A 23831-nucleotide genomic window follows, 5' to 3' on the forward strand; every position below is an offset into this window, starting at 1 on the left:
TGATATGGACCAAAAGTAAATTGAGCCTACTGAATTGATTCCAGAAGACCAGTCCGCCAAACCCATAATCACAAGCTGCATTCACGGCATGTCGTAGTCGTAGTCACTGTGATTTCAAGATGACAACACATGATATTCTACTTGGAGCTGTTCACATCCTTGGATTCGGATTTGGACCTATCACACTATGCCTTTATTTTTTTATTTATATAGCGCTTTAAACAAAATACATTGTGTCAAAGCAACTGAACAACATGCATTAGGAAAACAGTGTATCAATAATGCAAAATGATAGTTAAAGGCAGTTCATCATTGAATTCAGTGATGTCATCTCTGTTCAGTTAAATAAAGTCTGTGCATTTATTTGCAATCAAGTCAAGGAGTCAAGTCAACTATAAATGCCTAAACATTTCAGCTAATGGAACTAGGGTGGCCACGTACAAGTTGTAGCTCTCAGAAAACACAAGTTCACAATAACGAGTTCCAGGGCTGGATTAGGGTGCCAGGGGCCCCTGGGTTTGAGGTTAGGTTTGGGTCCTACCTATACACTACAAATGCCCTAAATAAGAACATCATTATGGAGTAAAACAAACCACACAAAAATCCAGATATGCTTTGAGGTTTTAGTTAAATTAATATGTAACCTGTCTAGCCTATACTCAAAGTTTAGTTGTGATATTTTAATAAAATAAACAGCATTTGTTCTCTGAGTCGAGAGATCAAAACCCTAAAAATAACGCTGATTGCCCGAATGGCTCATTTAACTTTTGTGTGTGCAGTAATGCGGCTAATCATTTTTGACCGGCATATAACTGAACAAATCAAGCAAACATAACATAACATAAACAAACATAAACAGGTTAAAAACATGGGTTTCAGCCCAGTCAAGCCCAAAGGTAAATCCGGAAGACCATGACCAGTTTTGCAGGTCGGTATCTAGTAATCAGGGTAATTACGATATGGCTTGAACAAACCTGAACAAGTTACTCAGGGTCTTCAAGATTACGCTACTTGCCTACAGGCAGGTGAGTTTCAGAGGTGGAGATGCTGACCGCTTTAAAAACCCTCCTGACCATTCGATTCAGCACGTTTTCCAGTCGATCGTCGAGATGATGAACACTCGAGTGTGTTGCTCGTTGATTCCTGTTTTGTTGTGTCTCTTTGTATCCTTGAGCACAACAGATGCCAAAGAAAATGTCACAGGTGAGATTTCTTAACTTTTAATATGTTAACCCAACTAAACTAAGATTATGAGAACATTTCAAGGATTATATGTGGGCTTTGGAGTGGCTAAGGTGCTAAATAGTGTAGAAGATTTTTAAAGTATAAGTTAATCATGTACAATAAATGTGGATATAACTACAAACAGTAAGTTATTCTACATAAGAATGTATAGTGGCCTGCATGAGAATGAAATGTGCAGACACTTATTATGGTAAAGATGCACATCTTGTTTGGACATTAGACAAAATATGTGATGGAGCCTCTTCCTTCTGCTTTTTCAGGAAGCAAACTAGTGGCACAGCAAATACAAGGTAAGCGATAAGAACTGTGTGTGAAATATGATTTAACACTCGTTGAGGAAAACTGTATAAAAGAGTGTGCAGACACAGACTCAATATTCTCTGTAGAGTCTCTCGATCTCATTGTCTTTAATGAAGTCTATCTTCTGGCATCAAAACCTCAAGACTTTGATTGCTGTTATCTTTCACAAATAACTGCACAGAACCACCAGCAACACAACATTTTGAAGAGATTTGAGAATTGAGAAGATAATATACTTTTTTTTTTTTTTTTTGTATATCAGCAAAGCCAGGAGTATGTCCTTTATTCAGTCTTGATGGAGCAGTGGACAGACCATGTTTGAGGTTGTGTTTCCATGACCGTGACTGTCCGGATGATGAGAAATGCTGCCGCAATGGATGTGGACGACAGTGTATGCCTCCATATATAGGTATTTATATATTGTTATATTAATGTGAATTAAATTAGTTCATATTTTTAAATCGAGTGAGGCGCTGATCTGCTTTCTCAATCATGTTTATATTACAGAAAAGCCAGGAGTGTGTCCAAAAATGTATCTTGATGATTGTCTTGAGTTATGTTTCCAAGACGGTCAATGTCCGGATGACCAGAAATGCTGCAGCAATAAATGTGGACATCGGTGTGTGCCTCCATATAAAGGTATTCATATTGCTATAATGGTGTGAATTGATTTTTTTATATATTTTTAAATGCGATGAAACATTCAGTGATCTGCTTTCTTTATCGTGTTTTTGTATAACAGAAAAGCCTGGAGTGTGTCCAAAAATCCAAATATTAGGAGTGTGTGAGGAGTTGTGTTCCCTCGACGATGACTGTCTGAATGATGAGAAATGCTGCAGCAATGGATGTGGACATCAGTGTATGGCTCCATCTAAAGGTATTTTATACTAATGAATTGGTCAGCTTTTCTGCCCATTACAGTCATTCAGTATTCAGTGATCTGCTTTCTCTCATGTGTTTGTATAACAGTTAAACCAGGAGTGTGTCCCAGGAGAGGACCTGGAGCAGGATTGTGTCATGTGTTTGACTGTGTTGATGACATTGACTGTCCGGACAATGAGAAGTGCTGCAGCACAAGATGTGGACGTGAATGTAAACCTCCATTTACCCTTCCAGGTATTTGTTCTACTGATGCTTGGGTCTCCAACATACACCGTTGTTGAGTTGTATAATTTTCAATTGCAAAGTAACCGAATTTGGCCCATAACACCATTTCAGATATATGGCTTTTCAGAATGATTGATACTATTTGAAATACTCTAAAAGTAAAACCTGTTTATGGTTTGTGTGTTGTAATGCGTTTGAGTTTGAATCCATCTGACTGAACAAACTAAATCTGTTTCCATGCAGCGAGGCCTGGTCCATGACTCAAACCAAATGTGTGCTGGTAACTCTTCCCATGATCAGTAACCTGCCAGACAGAAGTGTTGCCCAACCACCAGAGCATGCAGCAGACCATGCCAGTTTAACCATTGGGGAAAAAGTCCTCGGAAGTTGTTTTTTTTTTTCATTGCTGTTCTTGATCTTTTAAATGTATTCAATCTTTTAGCTTAGTGAGACGTGTGTGTATTGAATGTTGTTGTGGTGAAATACAAATACCAGAAATTAAACCAAGATTGCAGGGTAACCATAATGTGTGGTTTATTAAACACTGGTTTAATAGCATAGTCAATATGCCTCTAAATACTCCAGATTTGATTATTATTATTATTATTATTACTATTATTTTATATAGTACTTGGTATGTTTGATTCATCTTCTTATGTATTCTTATGATTCAAACCTACCTAAGCAAGTAGTAGGCACCTGACAAAAGAGGTAATAGATAAACCCTGCACCCTCTGACTAAAAGCAGACTGAAGCACCAGAAAAGACACACACACACACACACACACACACACACACACACACACACACACACACACACACACTTCCTTCCTACTCCTCCCATTTGATTGCCTCATGAAATCTGTTTAAATTGTCTTTATCAAAATCAGATTAAATCATTGTATTTGGCGTTTTTTTTTTTTTTTTTTTTTTTTTTTTTATAGACATTGTTAAGCACTTTGGTCAACCATGGTTGTTTTTAAATGTGCTATATAAATAAATTGAACTAAATTGAACTTTATATTTTCGACGGACAGTCAGTGAGGTTTGTATGGAGCCTCTAAGGGACCTGGTGGTGGAAAAATAATTGTTATATTGCAAAACGTTCATGCTCCGCTGAAACCAGAGAATTCACTTTGGTAAAAATTCTTACAATGCTGAACAAGTCTGTGACAAAAGATTATCAGTAGTGTTCTTTTTTCCCCCATCTTGGAAACCTTTTAATCCCTAATAAATTCTACTTTATCCCAAACATGACTGAGAATAAGTGAGTCTGGGGTTTTGAAGTTGCCCTACTATTGTTTATAACTGTCTCAAAAAAAAAAAAAAAACATTTCTGGATCCCTGAATCGTTGAGAATCTGATACACTGAAGGCTGGGTGATAATTGAACATGTAAAACTGTTAAGGGATGGAAGTCTGCTAGTGTTTTGCAAAGCCATGGCTTTATGATTCAAACTGATCATGGGGAAAACAGTTAAAAGTGTCAGTGGTGCATATGCAAGACAGCACACATACATCACAGAAACGTAGTTGAAATCTGCAAGATGCATCTTTTAGAGTGTTTGCTCTTCTGCCAGACATCTCGAAGACATTTCACCACCTTTGAATTACAAGGTTCTATCTACATTCTGACTAATTTTTAGATATTGCGCTTCAAAGATTTTGAATTCCATGTAGCAAAAGTGATACCTTCCGTTTACAGAAAATGACGTTTCTACAAAATTTTGTAGTAGCTCATCAGTGGTGACTGTCAGTTTAAAGGGTTAGTTCACCCAGATAGCAAATTTATGTAATTAATAACTCACCCTCATGTTGTTTCAAACCCGTGAGACCTCCGTTTATCTTTGGAACACAGTGTAAGATATTTTAGATTTAGTCCGAGAGCTCTTAGTCCCTCCATTGAAGCTGTGTGTACGGTCTACTGTCCATGTCCAGAAAGGTCAGAAAAACATCATCAAAGGAGGAAGTTCCCGCCTCCTTTTTCCGGATGAATATGAGGGTTTTATTGTATATTCATGTATGTACATATAATATAAGAAAACAGCCAATCTGTTAGGTGCAGCTCTGATTCAGATCACAGTGTGAACACAATCTCTGCTCCAGTGGCAGCCATGTTTTTCTGTGTCTGCCCGTCTCTATCATCAGCTTGTGTCCGCTGAGTCTGTATGTGGTCAGTGTGCTTCTCAGTTCCTTGTCTGCTACACTGTACTCTCTCTTTAGGACCAAATAGCATTGTATCTATTTGTGCAGTGATCTGACTGTTTCCGATGTTGTGTTTCAGAGCATCAGTAGATGTTAGTGAAGCATCAGGACTGAAGCTCTGGATCAGCTGAAGGAGGGCCTTGCTTTCTTTGCTCTTCACTTGGTATTGAAGGGCTTTATAATGATATGATTGGGGGTCAGTGAGTTTCAGATGTTTTTAAAATTGAATAGCCCTTTTTGAGTTCTGCATGCAGGGTGTCAATTGTATGTTTCTCCCATTTAGTGAAATCTTGATTTGGATTTGTCAGTGGACTCCATACCTCACTACCATGGGCAATGGGCTCAATTACTGATTCTAATATTTTCATCCAAATTCTAGGGATTTCTATAGCACATTGCCGTTTTATGGCATAGAAGGCCCTGTGTGCTTTATCTCTCAGCATGAATAAAGTTTCCTGTGTACGTGTGCTGTGTTTTTTTTTTTTTTTTCAAACCCAGGTAGTTGTAGTATGGTGTGGTTGTGTGTGTTATCTGGTTAGTGCCTAATGTAAATGTGCGTTATGATCCTTGGGATCTGCATCTTTTCTGAAACGTCGAGATTTTGTTTTCCTTCAGGTTGACTATCAGGGCCCAGGTGTGACAGTATTGTTGTAGCATGTCCAGGTTCTGCTGTAAACCATGTTGAATGGGAGACAGCAGAACCGGATCATCTGCATACATCAGGCAGTTGATCTGTGAGTGGTGTAGGGTGATCGCTCCAGACTGCTCTCCAGTTCATTGATGTGAATGTTAAGTGTAGTGCTTAGGCAGCGGTCCAGTCTCATTCCACGCTCTTGGGAAAGATACCTTGTATGTTTGGTGCTGATTTTTGTGTGGTGATGTCTAATGGAAGAAGTCTAATAGTAGAGCATTTATTATGCTACAGAAAAACTTTCCCAGGTTGCTGTTCACACAGATGCCTCTGTAGTTGTTAGGATCAAATTTATCTCCGTTTTTGTTAAGCCTTGATTCCAGAAGTCAGGAAAGTAATCTACACTAAGAATCACATTGAATAGTTTTAGAATGGCTAATTGAAATGTACTGCCTGTGTGCTTTATCATTTCATTTACACTTCGGTCTGCTTCTCTTCAGTTCCATGCTCTACATTGTGTGCCAAAAACAAATGTTATAAACCACATTTACAAAAAAAAAGTTATATAAAAAAAAGAATTCACCAATTATAGATGCATAAAGGCTTAAATGCTTAAAGATAATTAATGGGGAAACTTTTCCTATAATCAAATACTGATTATAGCACTGACGCCTTGTTGTAATAACTGATTCTTTTTTTTTAAGATGACAACATGCCTACTTGGAGCTGTTCTCACCGAAACATAACTAATTAATCTGAGGTGGTCAGGCAGTACAACTCATAGCTCTCATTAAACTCCCAGTTCACACACCTAAAAAAGTTAATCTGGATCTTAAGGATCAGGTTACAGAATGGTGCGTTTCAGGGTTGGAGTTGCGTCAGACCTCCTTGGATCTTTAAAAATCCCATTTTCAGCGAGTGCTTCAAAACCCTCCTGAACTACCGATTCAACGCTTTTCCACTGAGAGATCGCAGGTTGAGAGGATGGCAGCACGAGTTACCTGCTTGCTTATTGCTGTCTTGTGTCTTGCCAAAGGACCTTTCACAGGTGAGGACTTTTAAATTCATTACACAGCGCAAAGAAAATATGTAAATAAGTAGGCTACCCATTCATACCCATGACTTTAGTGACATGTCAGAACATAGAAATATACAGTGTAGAGTTGGAGTAGTTTAAATAACCTGATAAAGTTTATTTCTAAATCATAAATCTTGTAAGGAAAACACAATGACAAAGATGAGCATTGTTTACTTTTTTAGGAGCCGCTGATTTGGATAAAGTGTTGTTACCACCAGGTATGTATGCCATCACTACTGTCCTCTTAAATTTTTCAAATGCTCTGTAGCCTACTTTATCCATTTAACAACTCTTAAGTAAAAATGAAAAGTTAAATGAAGAGTTAAGTAAAATGAAAAACTGATTTTTTATTTTTTTTTTAAATAATAATTGTTTTTCTGTTATGTTTTGTACATCAGAAAAGCCAGGAGTGTGTCCAAGAAACAACGTAATAGGAATTTGTGTTGTGAGGGAGAATAACTGTTTCAAAGATGGCGACTGTCCTAATGATCTGAAATGCTGCAGTTACGGATGTGGAAGTCAGTGTATGGCTCCATATAGAGGTACTTATATGATATTAATGTGTAGTTCTATTTCTTTTTTCTTTTTTCTTTTTTGAATGCAGTAAGGTGTTAAGTAATGAGGTTTCTGTCATGTGTCTGTGTAACAGAAAAGCCAGGAGTGTGTCCTAGGAACAACATAATAGGAATTTGTGTTGTGAGGGATAACTACTGTTTCAATGACAGTGACTGTCCTAATGATCAGAAATGCTGCAGTTATGGATGTGGACGTCAGTGTATGGATCCATATAGAGGTATTTATATTATTTTAATGTGTGGATCTATTTTTATTTTGGTGCTGCAGCACTAAATGTGGACGTGCATGTACACCTCAATTTAAAGGTATTTTCGATTTTGATTTCAATCGCAAAGTGCTTGAAGTTGCTCTAACGCACCATTTCAAGCAAATGGCTTTTCAAAAGAACTACAACTCGCTCTAAAAGTAAAACTTGTTGTTCATGCTTTGAGTGTTTTGTGATCTGTTTGAGTTTGAATGCATCTAAATGAACAGACTAATTCTTGCTATCTGTATCCATGCAGTGAGACGTGATCCATGACTCAAACCAGATATGTGCTGATCACTCTTCCCATGATGATCAGTAACCTGCCAGACAGAAGTGTTGCCCAACCACCAGTGGACATGCATGCATGCATCTCTCTCTGTCTGTCTCTCCATGCTATACTTGAGATCTTTTGCATACATTAAATAAATCTCAAAGCTTAGTGAAACTTCTGTCTGTGTGTATGTTGTTGGGTTGAATTACAAATCTACCAGGAATTAAACCAAGAATGCAGGGTAACCCTAGGATTTTTTTAATTGTTTACTTATTTAATGAATCTAAATATATCTTAGATTATTTTTGTATTATGTATAATTATTAATACTTTTGACACATCCTTTTTACATTAGTTTACATTTAAATGTATGCATTTAGCTTTTATCCAAAGCAACTTAATGTGTTCAGGCTAACATTTATTACCTAACATGTGTTCCCTGGGAATTGAACCCACAACCTTGCACTGCTAACACAATACTCTACCACTTGAGCCACAGGAACATAGGAACATATTTTTTTTCTTAAACTATTACTTAAACACTAAAATTATTGTGACATACAGCCATGTATGGTGACCCATACTCAAACCCCCCCCTCCCCCTCCCCCCTCATTTAATGGTTACATAGACATTGCCCACCCTGCTCATATGGTTTAAAGTAGGTCTAAAAGTGACCCTATTATGGGTAATGACAGGTTCATATTTTGGTTTTGGGAGTCCCCAACAACAGGTTGACTTGCATGCAAAGTCAAAAAACACTTTAATAAAACTGTAATAAAATACGCATTTATCTTTTTCCCCTTTTTTGCTCAACAACTCCCAAAAGATTTGTTTTAGTGAGTCATTTTTCCAATCCCTCATTTGTGTGACGCTAAACTGCGGTGATTGGTCTGATGACCCAGTCTTCTGTGATTGGTCTACTGTGTGCAGTGCATGTCAATAACAGAATGCCCATCAACATTACTAGCCCACAGCTGAGTGGTAAAAACCTAAATAGCCATGACGTGCATGTGTTTGCCCAATGCAGAAATGTATTGCAGTTTGTACACAAACATATTGCTCTATTCTTTAACAGACCTGCAAGTTATAACAACAACAAACCTTTACTATTCATCAACACATTTCTAGACAATTGCGAGCCAACAGATATTGCAGTTAGACGGAGACCTACAAGTTGCATGGAGTGAACAACTAAATATATACACTCTATTGGGTTGAGATCTGGTGACTGTGGAGGCCATTTGAGTAAAGTGAACTCATTGTCATGTTCAAGAAACCAGTCTGAGATGATTCGAGCTTTGTGACATGTTGCATTATCCTGCTGGAAGTAGCCATCAGAAGATGGGTAGTCATAAAGGGATGGACATGGTCAGAAACATTGCTTAGGTAGGCTGTGGATTTCACCTATTTAATTATTTAGTTCATTCTTAACTCTAATTATTTAAGTTATATTGTTTACAGATATATTGAGGAATACTAAGGTCCCTAGAGACCTGAGGTATATGTTTAAGGGTTTAAAAACAAAGAAGGTTTTCTCTGGTGGTCAGGGTCACTTCTTGTTCAGCACTAAGCTTCCTGTCATTTACAGTATAAGCCCATGTGACCAGTGTGGGAAGAGTTACAGACAGAGTGGCATTTTCAAATCACATCTGCGATCTCATTCAACTGTGATCAGTGCGAAGAAAGAACTTTTTTTTGGTCAGGTTCCTTGAAGAACCACATGAAGGTTCATACACAGGAGAAGCCTCACGTGTGTTCTTTGTATGGACAGAGTTTTAGTCGGCGAGATACTTTAAAAAAGACACCAGAAAAGACACAGCGGTGTGAAGGATTATGTGTGCTTTGATTGTGGGAAGACTTTTGTTACAAATGCTGAACTGAAACTGCACCAGAGAGTCCACACTGGAGAAAAACCTTACAAGTGTTCACACTGTGAAAAGAGATTCCACTGGTCAGAATATCTGAGAACACGGGAGAAAAACCATATCACTGCCCTCCGTGTGGGAAGAGTTTTATCATCTTCTTTACGCATTCACAGATGTCCCGAACACAAAGAAGTTCCTATTCAGGTCTGACTCTTTACAGCACAATGCTGCATCCTCGCAATAATATCAAGCAATAAAAACAGCTATCTTCTATATGAATCTCTCCTATCCAGCTGCAGCATGAGACAGGACAAATACATATTATCAAAAAAACATTTCACAGTGAGATCAAATTTCCTGCCTAAAATGTGTGAAACAAATTAAAAAGTGGTGATGAAAATCAGCTGGATCCCAGTTTCATTAACCTATGTCTTATGAGAAAAACTCTAATGCAGTTGAAATACTACTGTAACTCTAGTTGTTCAACTCTGTTTTCTAAAGATTTCATTTTTGATTCAGAATATATTTCAATAAGGTATTAGAGACAGAGTGATGAAGTCAATCAGCAGATATGGGGATTGTTAGGAGGCCATGATGATCAGAGGTCAATGAGCAAATTTAGCCAGGATGCCGAGGTCTCACCTACACCTCTACTCTTCTGTAGAATTGTAGAAAATTGATGTCTTGTTCATGTTGAAATTGGCATGTAGGTACATAGAGTTTTGCCATTTTTTATGTATGAGTGGGAAAATAATTCATGTGAAATAAAAGATGTACTGTAGCCACTGAATTCAAGCCATTTGTGCAAAAGCAATTAAATGATCCACAGTTGAGCCCACATAAACTGTTGTTGTGCTCATTGTTTGAAAAATTTTGAAAAAGGTTTTTGACAAATGTGTTTCAGTGATTGCAAAACACTGTAATTATTTTGTTCAGTGTCCGTTTTTACAGGCTACATCAATACTCCAGAAGATGGCGACAAGTGACTGTGTTTTACTGTGTTTTTGTTCTGTCGCCCACAGACGTTGTTGGGAGCTAGGCCCTTTTTTTTGGTGATTCAGTGATTATAGCCTATATTAATTTTAAATTAAAAACAGTGAAATGTGACAAACCAGTCATTTTAAATTTCTAAAGTAAACCCTTGTCAAATATTAAATGTTTACTTGCATCTTAATTGGCATTTTTTGTCAGATTGAGGTCCAACCACCACTGAACTATAATGTGTGAAACTGAATCAGCAGTGTAGCCTGTCAGTTCTTTCTAGTGAATCATAGATAACTTACAGCTCACTACATTAACATGTATATGTATGCATTTAGCAGAAGCTTTTATCCAAAGCGACTTACAGTGCATCCAGTCTATACTTTTAACAGTATGTGTGTTCCCTGGGCATTGAACCCATGACCTTTTGCGCTCCTAACGTGGGACTTAATTTAGTGTAGCTATTTGCTGACTGTTTTCTATGGCACGCTAGCACGTGATTTATTTCCAAATCGTTTCAAACCGAGGATTATTCAGTTTACCGCATAACAGATCATTTCATAACCATATTTCAATGTTACAATAAATAAACAACCAAACAAATACGTCTATTTTTAACTAAATTAATCCTTTTAAACAGTTGTGTTTCAAAATAAATAAAAATAAAAATAAATGCAAAGCTTCATTTAACTTCATTAGCCTAAAAACAAACAATAAAATAGTAAAATAATACATAATTTTATCCAAAATAGCATTTAAAAAGGCATTTGCCAAATGGTTTTTTTAATGCTATTTTGGATAAAATTATGTATTATTTTACTATTTTATTGTTTGTTTTTAGGCTAATGAAGTTAAATGAAGCTTTGCATTTATTTTGCATTTATTTTTATTTTTATTTGTATATGTATATGCATAGTTTTTGATGGCAAGCCGTAATTATTACAATTATTGAATTACAATTAATCAAAAAGTTAATTATTCACCATTAATTATCAGCAATGTGAAACAAAAAAAAAGCTACATTTATGGGGACAACAACTTTTTGTCATTGTAGTTGAATGAGGTAAACATTATTTTATTTTAAAGGCACATTTTTGAATGCTGACTGTAGAACTGTTTCCCACGTTCAAATTTGCATAACTATCTTTAGCTTGACTCTTATGGAAAACTCAAGATTTAGCAGCAGGTCTAGGCACATTTATTTAAACACTAAATTTGAGTGAAGTGCCAACTGTATGAATAATCATGTCAGGCATGTTAAAACAGCACAACTCTCTGAGTCTTCGCAATAAATTAAGACACATAATTTCCACAGAAATTGACATATCCCACGAGCAGGAAAGGTCCAGCAGCAGCAGAGATCAGCACACACAGAGCCGAGTCTGTGAGCTGTGTGCTATATGATAAAGAAAGACAATCATTAATAAGAGAAAATGTCAAAAAAAAAAAAAAAAAGGATTCCCAATAGGATTTGCCTCGTTACATTCCCCCCCCTGCGGCTTTCCTTGTCGCCTTGTCTTATGTTTTATGTTTTGTATTATGTATTGTATTATGTATTATGTTTGTTCCTGCCCTCCCTGTATTCTGAGTTTGATGCTGGCAGCGAGACTTGCATATCTCTCTGATATACTCTTGCGCCAAGCCTCTGGTTCTGTAGAACAGTCCTTTCGAAACACCACCACTGCTCAACCTGCGTCTCTCACAAATCTGTGAAAGTGCCTCCGCATAAGCAGGTCTAGACATGTGGAGCTGGGGAGGAGGAGGGGATGTCTCAGACTGCGCTGCTGGATGTTATCGCTGTAATGGTTTAGTGCTTGCTTATTTGTGATTGGTGTAATTGACCAATGGAAGACATTTAGACATTTATTACATAAATATGAGCAACACTGAAGAAAAAAAAAAACACTGCAATACTCACCTGTAGGTGACGCTGTAAGGTCAGTTATGGGTTATATATGACATATTTGTGATTTCAGGGGTTAATGTTTATTTTTTGTATGGCTTCACAATTTAAATGTGTATATCTTTGTGTTTCAGAATGTTGTTGGTATTGTGTTTTATTTTCATTGTACTCCCAGTTTGACTAAACTGAATGTCATGTGACCCCTCCTGATTAACTTAACCTGGAAGTGTCAGCACAAACTGATTGACAAGCCGTGAATTCAGATACATGTTAGTGCTCCTGACCATTCTACTGCTGGTTACCGGACAAAAACGGTAAAAGTGTTAATGTTTTGTATATTCCTTTATTTGTCTTAGATTTAATTTATAATGTTGTGAGTACAAATATTTTTTCTTTGTTTCAGTTTATGTTTAGTATTTACAGTGTTATATATATATATAAAGTGTATGGACACCAGTATTTCTGTTTAATGACCAGTGAGTAGTAACACAACACAAACATTAACATTGAATGTCTGGTTTGTCTTCTTATTACCAATAATTGTGATTAGTTTATAAAGTTCTGAGTCTGGTGTTTATGATGGTAAGTGTAAGTCTTATCCAGCTCTATGAATCTCCCTTCAGCACGATTAAATAATGACCTTTCACTGGCCTTTATGGGAGCACCTTGATCTCCAAGCATCCAGAATTTGCCAGTTAATGGAAAAACAAAAACAAAATATACCAAATATGCGATTTACAAAAACACATCTTCCATAAGAAGCACTTTATTAACAACTTTCTTGATCATACAAACTAAATACCTACATCATTCACTCTTCAAAAGTCTTGTTAACTCTATTTGGGCAAGTGTCTGATCATATATAAAGCCAAAATACCAACTCTGATGATGCAGATTAATTATTGAAAAAAAAAAAAAACTTCTCCCTTTCTAACTTTTTTTTAGTGCTTAGTGGTATGCTGTGAGATACTTATCTAAACTATGCCATGGCAGAAAAAAGATTAAGAAACACTGCATCATAAAATGTCACGTCCACCACAGCAGAGACGACCAATCGGATCACAGCTCCTTTTGACTCCATTTGTCACAGTCTGTAGAAAGAAGAAGGCACTTCTGTAAACAAAGTCTGTAGAAACTGCATTAAACAAACTCTTTCAAATAGACTTTGACATATCTAGCTCTTAGTGTGTCAAGGTATCTGTGAAGAAACGCTGATATCACTGTTACCTGAACATGTCTGACAGAGTTGATCGATGTCCAGATGTGTGATCTGGGTGCTGACAGGATTGTTGATCACACAGCTGTATGTGTTTATATCCTGATATTCCACCTCCAGAGGAAGAGAGAGACTGATCCTGAAATCAGACTCACTGATGCTGGACAATAAACTGTTTCCTTTGTACCAGGAGAGAGTCACGTGACTCACATTCACCACTGAACACAACAGCACACTTTTCAACTCTGATGATGGTGATGATGATGATGAACACTGAGGAGAGTATCTGGTGATGACAGGAACAGGCACAGGAGCTGGAGAGTAAATAAATAAATAAATAAATCCAAGAATAAGCACAACTGACAGCAGGTAACGGGTGTTACATAAATATAACATTAAGTGCAGTTTGCATCTGTAGAATAGGCTACTCACCATAAACAGTGACAATGAATATTTTTTGCAACTCTGTCTGTCCGAGATCGATACTTAGTTCATAAACTCCAGTGTGTTCATTATCGATGTTTGTGATGGTGAGATCTCCAGTCTGTCTGTCGAGCTGCAGTCTGTCTCTGAATACCGTGTGACTGAATGTAATGATGTTTCCTGACTTTATTCTGGTTAACAAAGTCCTGCTCGATCCAAACCTCCACTCGATGTCTTGATCGCCCTGTCTTTCAGTGAAACCAGTTCGGAGAGTGAACGACTCTCCCTCCATCGCTGACACGATCTCATGCGGCTCAGCGCCTAAACAAAATTAGATGTAAATCGTCATATTAAATATTCAGATAATTGAAACCCTTAATCCTTAAATGTTTTAAAAGATATTAGTTTAGCAAATCTGTAGGCTAGCCTGCTAACACCGAGGCCATAAAAACATTTATTACTCACCGATCAGAGGAGAAAAAAATAAACAGAACAAAACAAGCCCGTCAATCATTTTCTTCAACCGTTTGAGATCCGCTCAGAGGCTGGTCCGTTAATGTCTGAAAAAAAATGAACTTGACTTCAAGAAACACGACAGAATGGCGTTTACCAATGTTTCAGTGTCATAAACACTGTGTATCACTTGTGCTGAGTCAAGCAGATAAGAACTCTTCAGCCAATCAGTGACAGAAGAATCAGTTTCGCGTCTCGCTTTATATCCCTATATCTAGCCTTATATAAAACCATACAATAGAAATCCGTATTTATAGCTTGCTTACACATAAATCATGATATTGATTTTACTGAATAACGATCCCTGACACACAGCTAGAAGTAGGCCTAATATTATCAAGGACAAGTGCCTGAATTGTGTGTGGCTTTGACTCAGAGTGCAAATTAAATAAATTTTAGAATTATGCTGAATGTGTGTACTGGATTATTTTTTTTACCTTTATTGCAAGGTATAATATTTTTTTTTTCGCAATAAAAATGGATTACCATTAACAATTAATCACATATTTTCTCAATTATTTTTTAAAGTTCAATTTGCAGCATTTATCTTACTGACTAAGACTATGCAGAATATGACAAGCCTCGAATAAAAAAGAAGCACAATATAATTTTGATCTCGCCATGTTCGACTTTGGAACATTTCGAAATAACAGATTGTAATGACGCGACACACCCGCGTTCTGGAGAAACCACGTGACTCGGGAGGTTTGATAAGTCCATCATCAGTGCACTGATTCAATGTTGTTGTAGTTCAGACGCGATCAGAAGTGAAATCAGTATGATGAATAATATCTTCCTTTTGGGGGGTTTATTACTCGTGGAGGGTCAGTAACACTTTTTTTATTTGTATATTAATTTAACATAGGCTATGCGTTATCAGTAGCAGTTTTTAAACATACATGAATCATTTTTCTATAGATAGAAACAATAATAAATCAGACTGCTGTGAATGAACAGCTCTCTCAATACTCATGGCTGAAGTGCTCTTGAGCAAGGCACGGATCCCCCAGTTGCTCTCCGGGTGCTGGATCTATAGCTGCCCACTGCTCTGGTTGTGTGTTCACTTCTCACTGCTGTGTGTGCACATGAATGGGTTAAATGCAGAGCACCAATTCAAAGTATTGGTTCCCATACTTGGCAAATGTCACGACTTTCACTTTCACTTTCTATTTGTTTCTGCGCGTAGGTAGTGAACACTAGAGGGCGCTGATGGTCTGTAATATTCTGAGTGTTACTATTTTACATGAAAACTGTCTGCGAATTTCCTCGAACGAATTTCCTACTGTTTATACAGAACAGAAAAAAAAAAAAAAACTGCAGTAAGTCAGTTTCTTAATCAGTCGGTCAGACTTTCTATTGATGTTTACTCCGGTTTAGTTACCGTTGCTCACATTCAGGGTGCAGCTATATGTCTAATAAAAGTAGGCCTATTTGTCATAAACAACCATCAAACTCATTAGATGACTGCTGTTGTTGAGCATGCCCTTCTAACATTATGCCCACCAAAAAGTTTAATAAATAGTACATTTAAATGAAAACACCAAATATAATTCATGCATTGTGCCATTTGTTCAGTCTTTGTGAAGCATCAATGTTTGTTTGCTGAGTTGTGTCGATTCATTTAACATTCATGGACATAAATCCAAAGAAACAGATTAGACATAATTTGCATGCTTTGTAGAAATTTCGACTTAATATTCAAGAGACAATGCAACAAATCTGTTTACTTGCATTACCGAAATTCAATTCAATACTTACAAAGCTACTAATTTTGTAAATATACTAGCTGCCAAAATGTCAGTGTACTAAGGGACTCGGATTGAGCTCATAAACAACTGGTTTTATGGTAAATAGATATTGGTAAACTATGACACAAAATGTAATTCAGCATTGCACAAGAACATGTAGCATTCAGGGAGAATAAATTAAGTTCAGGGACTAACTTTATATAAGCTTCTAATATCTCATCTGTACTGTACATCATTGTACATAATATGGATGATGAAGTCATAGCTAAAATGAACGATCCTGGTAAATATCCTGATCCCAGTGAAATATCTAAAGACAGACTGAAGCTGGAAAAACAGACTGGATCTCTGGCATTCACAAACATCAGACCTGAACACTATTATTATTATTATTATTATTATTATTATTATTATTATTATTAAAACAACGTAGGAGACCAGGGAGTGTTGTAACATGGGGTTAGTTGTAACACTGTCAGTTCGACCAATCAGAAACAGCCTATGGTGATGTCATCCATATCTTCCATTCCTATCTCCATTTTAGGCTTACAGGAGAAGTGCAATGTGACTGTGAGCAAGATTGTGAATTTTATTAACAGAGATTTTTAGCATTCATTGTATTGTAGATTTAAAAAAAAATGACTTACATAGTCTTAAGTAGCCATTTCTCTAGTTTAATTTTGATGCTAGACAATAATGCTAACTTTAAACCCACATGCTAAAAGAGTTGGGTTGGGGATAGTTGTAACAGTTCATTTTGAGAAAGGCTGCAACTGAAGTTAGGCAAGGGAAATCAGTGAGATCAGTCGCCAAGGCCTATTCCATCTGTCATGTTACACTGTACAGGTATTGTAAAGCCTTAAAGAAGCTTAGAGAAGAAGGTTCAAGTGAGGAGCCTCATGAAGGCTACCAAAGTAGTCAGAAAGTCTTCAGTGAGGCACAGGAAGAGCTCTTGACTGAATATCTGAAGGAGGCAGCTGATCTGTACTATGGGTTAACCCACAGTCTGTAGCTTGTGCTGTGAATGCACCGGGAAATGTCATTCCTCCAGTCTTTGTCTTTCCATGTGCACGACACAAAGACCACTTCCTGTGCAGTGGACCACCAGGGAGTGTTGGATGTGGAAATGGCTCTGGTTGGATGGAGGAGGAGGGTTTCCTTGTCTTCCTGCAACACTTTGTTAAGCATACAAAGATCAGTATTGAGAGGAAGGCGCTACTGTTGTTGGACAACCATAGCACTCATCTTTCAGTGAGGGCAATCACATATGCAAAAGAAAATGGAATAGTTCTGCTGTCTTTACCACCCAACTGTTCCCATAAGCTACAGTCCCTTTATCGTAGTGTCTACGGTCCATTCAAGAAGAGGATCAACACAGCCAGTGATGCATGGATGACAATGAATCCTGGAAAAATCATGCCAATATAAGACATCCCAGGCCTGGTCAGTACCGCATTCCCTAATGCTGCAACCCAAGACAACATACAAGATGGTTTCAGATGTACAGGCATATGGCCTTTCAATCCAGACATTTTCCGAGAGTGCGACTATGCACCATCACAAGAGACAGATGGCAGAAAAAATTAGGAACACTGGAAAAAGGGCAAAAAAGAGATTGGTGTCTGCGAAGGGAGAAAATAAGAAAACAGAGAAAACAACCAAAAAGCCCAAGTCCAAAGACCAAGAGTGTTCTGATTCATCTGGTGATGAGAATTTCTGGATTATGTGCATGGAACATTTTGGAAACTCTCGGTCAAAAGACGTTTGGATCAAGTGTGTTTCTTGTCAGTTGTGGGTCCATGAAGCCTGCAGCCCAGCGGCAGCCATCTACATTTGTCACAACTGTGAGACTGACTGAACCCTTATGAGATACACACTATACAATCACTCACACTGACACACACAGCAATTTGTTGTAGTGTTAAGTTTAAAGTTCCAACACACTAACACACACACACCTACACTAACACACAGATATGTTAGTGTTAAGTTTAAAGTTCCAAAAGGAATATACTGTGCTATACAGACACACACACACTGACACACACAGAAATTTGTTATGGTTTTAAGTTTAAAGTTCCAAAGGAAATACACTACACACACACAAATTTGATACAGTGTTAGGATGAAAGTTTTAACAAACTACAACACACACAGCAATGTGTTACAGTCTTGAGTTTTTAAGTTCCAGGATATGTTTGTTAACATTGTTCATTTTTGTTCTTCAATAAATTTATTGTATAATCTGGAAAGTGTGGTTGTTGTTTTACCAAATTACCTCGTATTGTTACATCCCAGGCAGCAAGCCACTAAGCATCTGGCCTGAGTGGATTTCACGTGGGCCAGATGTGGGCCGGATCTGGGCCAACACTATATTGCTGTCTGGGTATCTATCCCCAGCTAGTGTTACAACTCACCCCAGTGGGTTGTAACAATGGAACTCTTTGTATTTGACATTAACTCACATAATCAGTGATTGTGAGGTACACGTTCAAATCAGTTTTATTTATAGTAGACTAATGTGGCTACAATGTATCAAAGTTTGAGAGGTCTAGCATGACCAACCACTACTGACCCTCAAACAAAAAATGTTAATATCATCCCCGGTCTCAGGTCTCATAGTGCAGAGACCATAGTGAAGAAAAGCTGTACACATTACCTTACACGTGTGATCATGTGACACCACTTTTAAAAGCCATCTGCATTCTCATTATGGAGAAAAAACATTTAACTGTGAACAACAGTGTGGCAAAAATATTAATAATATTAATAATAATGCACATATTTGAAAGTCCACTTGAATGTTCATACAAAGCAGAAGCCTGACATACGCTTTGACAAATGTGTTTTAGCGATTGCGAAACACTGTAATTATTTTGTTTAGTGTCTGTTTCTGCAGGTTAGCTACACTACTCCAGGAGATGGCGACAAGTGACTGTGTTTTGCCTTGAAACTGAATCACCAGTGTAGTCTGATTCCCGAATAATGGTTTTATGAGTCGGTTCGTTTTGGTGAATCAGAACTAACAGGTAAACCACAGTCTATGGCCGTGTAGTCTGACTCCCGAACGAATGGCTTGATGAGTCGATTCTTTATAGTGAATCATAGATATCACAGATTTTTTTTTTTTTTGCTGACTGGTTGTTATGGCAAAGAAAGGGGTAGGTAATAAGGTAAAAATATATATAATTGTGAAATATAAATAGCTTATATTGATTATTAACTCTTAAATGAGCTATAAAGAAATGAGAGGCTCAAAACTCCAATAAAATTTTTTTGTAATTGACACACATGCACACAACAGATGAAAATATTCAAAGGGCCACTTTTTTTTTTTTCAGTTTATTTTCGGCTTATTCAGTTTATTGCATTTCATAACCATTTATTACTTTTGCAATAAAAATAACAAATAAATCTATTTTTTAAGGAAATTTGTCATTTTAAACTGTTGTTTATGTTTCAAAATAAATGTGAATAAAATTAAGGATTTCTTCAAATGAAAAATAAACAGATAAATGTAAAGCTTCATTTAATTTCACTCGCTTAAAAAACTCTCTTCATGCATAGTTTTTGATGGCAAGCTGTAATAAATATAATGAGCAAACTGAAATTAATCAATAATGTAATTATTCACCATTAATTATCAGCAATGTAAAACAAAAAATATATACATTTATGGGGGCAACCAGTGTTAAGGTTGTTTTTTTTTTATCATTGTAGTTGAATGAGGTAATATATATATATATATAAAGTGAATTTTAAAGGCAAATGTTTGAATTCTAACTGGAGAATTGTTTCCCACGTTCAAATTTGCATAACTATCTTCAGCTTGACTCTTATGAAGAGCTTTAGCAGCAGGTCTAGGCATATTTAGTTTAACGGATAAATTTGAGTGAAGTGTTGTTTGAATAATCATGTCAGGCATGTTAAAACAGCACAACTCTCTCAGTCTTCACAAGAAATTTAGACACCTCATTTCCACACAGATTTACATTATGCCACAAGCAACAAAGGTCCAGCAGCAGCAGACATCAGCATGCTCAGAGCCAAGTCTATGAGCCGTGTGCTACATGATAAAGAAAGACAATCATTAATAAGAGAAAATGTCAAAAAAAATAAAAATAAAAATAAATAAATAATAAAGAATTGACCTTGTCACATTTGACAGATTTTGCTTGCATTTGAAGGTGTTGCAGTCTTGCGTGTCACATTCAGGGGTGGTTCTAAGATCTCATCCTGAGGGGGGCTTAGCCCTCAGAGAGACCATTATACAAATTACTTAATAAACCTAACAGTGCTTGTGAAACAAGTGCTCAGAAATGTCTAAATAGTGTAAAGTAAATTCTATTACGTTAGCAGTTTCAATTGAAAACCATACCCCGACATAATGAGAATATCATTAATGTCAATATCCTTGGCTTCTAGCTGACGCCAAAGTTTCTCAGTGAAATCAATAGGGTTCCCTTAAAAAATAATGCTGATAGTATTCCCAGTGTCTCAAAATATGAAACCAATGGATCCTGACCAAACATCCGTAAGCAAGCATTCACATGCTTATTTTAATCAGAACTTGTATTCATTTTTAATAGGTTTTGCCTCGTTTCATTTTTCCCCCTGCAGCTTTCCTTGTCGTCTTGTCTTGTTCATTGTGAGTATTATGTTTGTTCCTGCCCTCCCTGTATTCTGAGTTTGATGCTGGCAGCGAGACTTGCATATCTCTCTGAAATACTCATGCACCAAGCCTCTGGTTCTGTAGAACAGTCCTTTCGAAACACCACCACTGCTCAGTCTGCGTCTCTCACAAATCTGTGAAAGTGCCTCCGCATAAGCAGGTCTAGACATGTGGAGCTGGGGAGGAGGAGGGAATGTCTCAGACTGCGCTGCTGGATGTTATCGCTGTAATGGTTTAGTGCTTGCTTATTTGTGATTGGTGTAATTGAACAATGGAAGGCATTTAGACATTTGTTACATAAATATGAGCAACACTGAAAAATAAAAATAAAAACACTGTAATACTCACCTGTAGGTGACGCTGTAAGGTCAGTTATGTATGACATATTTGTGATTTCAGGGGTCAGTGTTTATTTTTTATACTTTCATGACTTCATAATTTAAAAGCGTATGACTTTGTGTGTGCTAACTTCAGAATGTTGTTGGTATTGTGTTTTATTTTCATTGTACTCCCAGTTTGACTAAACTGAATGTCATGTGACCCCTCCTGATTAACTTAACCTGGAAGTGTTAGCACAAACTGATTGACAAGCCGTGAATTCAGATACATGTTAGTGCTCCTGACCATTCTACTGCTGGTTACCGGACAAAAACGGTAAAAGTGTTAATGTTTTGTATATTCCTTTATTTGTCTTAGATGTCATTTATGATGTTGTGAGTACAAATATGTTTTCTTTGTTTTAGTTTATTTTTAGCATTTACAGTGTTCCATATCAATAAAGTGTATGGACACTAGTATTTCTGTTTAATGACCAGTGAGTAGTAACACAACACAAACATTAACATTGAATGTCTGGTTTGTCTTCTTATTACCAATAATTGTGATTAGTTTATAAAGTTCTGAGTCTGGTGTTTATGTTGGTAAGTGTAAGTCTTATCCAGCTCTATGAATCTCCCTTCAGCACGATTAAATAATGACCTTTCACTGGCCTTTATGGGAGCACCTTGATCTCCAAGCATCCAGAATTTGCCAGTTAATGGAAAAACAAAAACAAAATATACCAAATATGCGATTTACAAAAACACATCTTCCATAAGAAGCACTTTATTAACAACTTTCTTGATCATAAAAACTAAATACCTACATCATTCACTCTTCAAAAGTCTTGTTAACTCTATCTGGGCAAGTGTCTGATCATATATAAAGCCAAAATACCAACTCTGATGATGCAGATTAATTATTGAAAAAAAAAAAAAACTATCTTTTTTTTTTTTTTTTTTAGTGCTTAGTGGTATGCTGTGAGATACTTATCTAAACTATGCCATGGCAGAAAAAAAGATTAAGAAACACTGCATTATAAAATGTCACATCCACCACAGCAGAGACGACCAATCGGATCACAGCTCCTTTTGACTCCATTTGTCACAGTCTGTAGAAAGAAGAAGGCACTTCATTAAACAAAGTCTGTAGAAACTGCATTAAACAAACTCTTTCAAATAGACTTTGACATATCAAGCTCTTAGTGTTTCAAGGTATCTGTGAATAAACGCTGATATCACCACTGTTACCTGAACATGTCTGACAGAGTTGATCGATGTCCAGATGTGTGGTCTGGGTGCTGACAGGATTGTTAATCACACAACTATATGTGTTTATGTCCTGATACTCCACCTCCAGAGGAAGAGAGAGACTGATCCTGAAATCAGACTCACTGATGCTGGACAATAAACTGTTTCCTTTGTACCAGGAGAGAGTCACGTGACTCACATTCACCACTGAACACAACAGCACACTTTTCAACTCTGATGATGATGGTGATGATGATGATGATGATGAACACTGCGGAGAGTATCTGGTGATGACAGGAACAGGCACAGGAGCTGGAGAGTAAATAAATAAATAAATCCAAGAATAAGCACAACTGACAGTAGGTATTGGAAGTACAGTTTGCATCTGTAGACTGTAGAATAGGCTACTCACCATAAACAGTGACAATGAATATTTTTTGCAACTCTGTCTGTCCGAGATCGATACTTAGTTCATAAACTCCAGTGTGTTCATTATCGATGTTTGTGATGGTGAGATCTCCAGTCTGTCCGTCGAGCTGCAGTCTGTCTCTGAATACCGTGTGACTGAATGTAATGATGTTTCCTGACTTTATTCTGGTTAACAAAGTCCTGCTCGATCCAAACCTCCACTCGATGTCTTGATCGCCCTGTCTTTCAGTGAAACCAGTTCGGAGAGTGAACGACTCTCCCTCCATCGCTGACACGATCTCATGCGGCTCAGCGCCTAAAGTTATTTAATCAAAATTAAATGTAAATCGTCATATTAAATATTCAGATAATTGAAACCCTTAATCCTTAAATGTTTTAAACGCTAATCTGTAGGCTAGCCTGTTAACACCGAGGCCATAAATACATTTATTACTCACCGATCAGAGGAGAAAAAAATAAACAGAACAAAACAAGCCCGTCAATCATTTTCTTCAACCGTTTGAGATCCGTTCAGTGGCTGGTCCGTTATAATGTCTGAAAAAAATGAGGGTTGACTTCAAAAAACACGACAGAATGGCGTTTACCAATGTTTCAGTGTCATAAACACTGTTTATTGATAACTTGAGCTGAGTCAAGATAAAAACTCTTCAGCCAATCAGTGACAGAAGAAAAAAAAACAACTCTTTCAGTCCGTGCGCCTCCGTCAAGTGTTTAAAGATTGTGTAAATGCGCAGCTCGCTTTATATCCCTGTATCTAGCCTTAAAACCATAAAATGGAAGTCTGTGTTTATAGCTTGCTTCCACAGAAATCATGATATAGATTGATTTTACCGAATCACGATCCCTGACACAA

General features: G+C 37.0%; 2 protein-coding genes across 9 annotated transcripts in view; one reads left to right on the forward strand and one right to left on the reverse strand.

Annotated features, from left to right (window-relative positions):
* Window positions 1–7837, forward strand: part of LOC127987394 (balbiani ring protein 3) — a 55837-nt gene extending 48000 nt beyond the window's left edge. For all 7 annotated transcript variants that reach the window (XM_052589688.1, XM_052589689.1, XM_052589691.1 and 4 more), the window contains 5 exons: window positions 2288–2422; window positions 2515–2661; window positions 6964–7107; window positions 7215–7358; window positions 7645–7837. In XM_052589688.1, the coding sequence (XP_052445648.1) occupies window positions 2288–2422; window positions 2515–2661; window positions 6964–7107; window positions 7215–7358; window positions 7645–7661 (587 nt within the window). In that variant the 3' untranslated portion in view covers window positions 7662–7837. The remainder of the gene's footprint in view (window positions 1–2287; window positions 2423–2514; window positions 2662–6963; window positions 7108–7214; window positions 7359–7644) is intronic.
* A 5478-nt stretch (window positions 7838–13315) lies between these two features.
* On the reverse strand, window positions 13316–23616 carry LOC127986836 (uncharacterized). Of its 2 annotated transcripts, none has more exons than XM_052589104.1 (4): window positions 23416–23616; window positions 14058–14369; window positions 13637–13939; window positions 13316–13500 (listed from the first exon to the last, which is right to left on the reverse strand). In XM_052589104.1, the coding sequence occupies exons 1-4, from the start codon at window positions 23462–23464 to the stop codon at window positions 13469–13471; spliced, it is 696 nt and encodes a 231-aa protein (XP_052445064.1). In that variant the 5' UTR covers window positions 23465–23616; the 3' UTR covers window positions 13316–13468. The 2 variants fall into 2 exon arrangements, with proteins under 2 accessions (XP_052445064.1, XP_052445063.1); XM_052589103.1 differs by lacking the exon at window positions 23416–23616 and adding an exon at window positions 14514–14704.
* Between the last annotated feature and the right edge of the window lie 215 nt (window positions 23617–23831).

The sequence above is a fragment of the Carassius gibelio genome, chromosome B22 (assembly GCF_023724105.1).
Source record: "Carassius gibelio isolate Cgi1373 ecotype wild population from Czech Republic chromosome B22, carGib1.2-hapl.c, whole genome shotgun sequence".
Lineage (NCBI taxonomy): Eukaryota > Metazoa > Chordata > Actinopteri > Cypriniformes > Cyprinidae > Carassius > Carassius gibelio.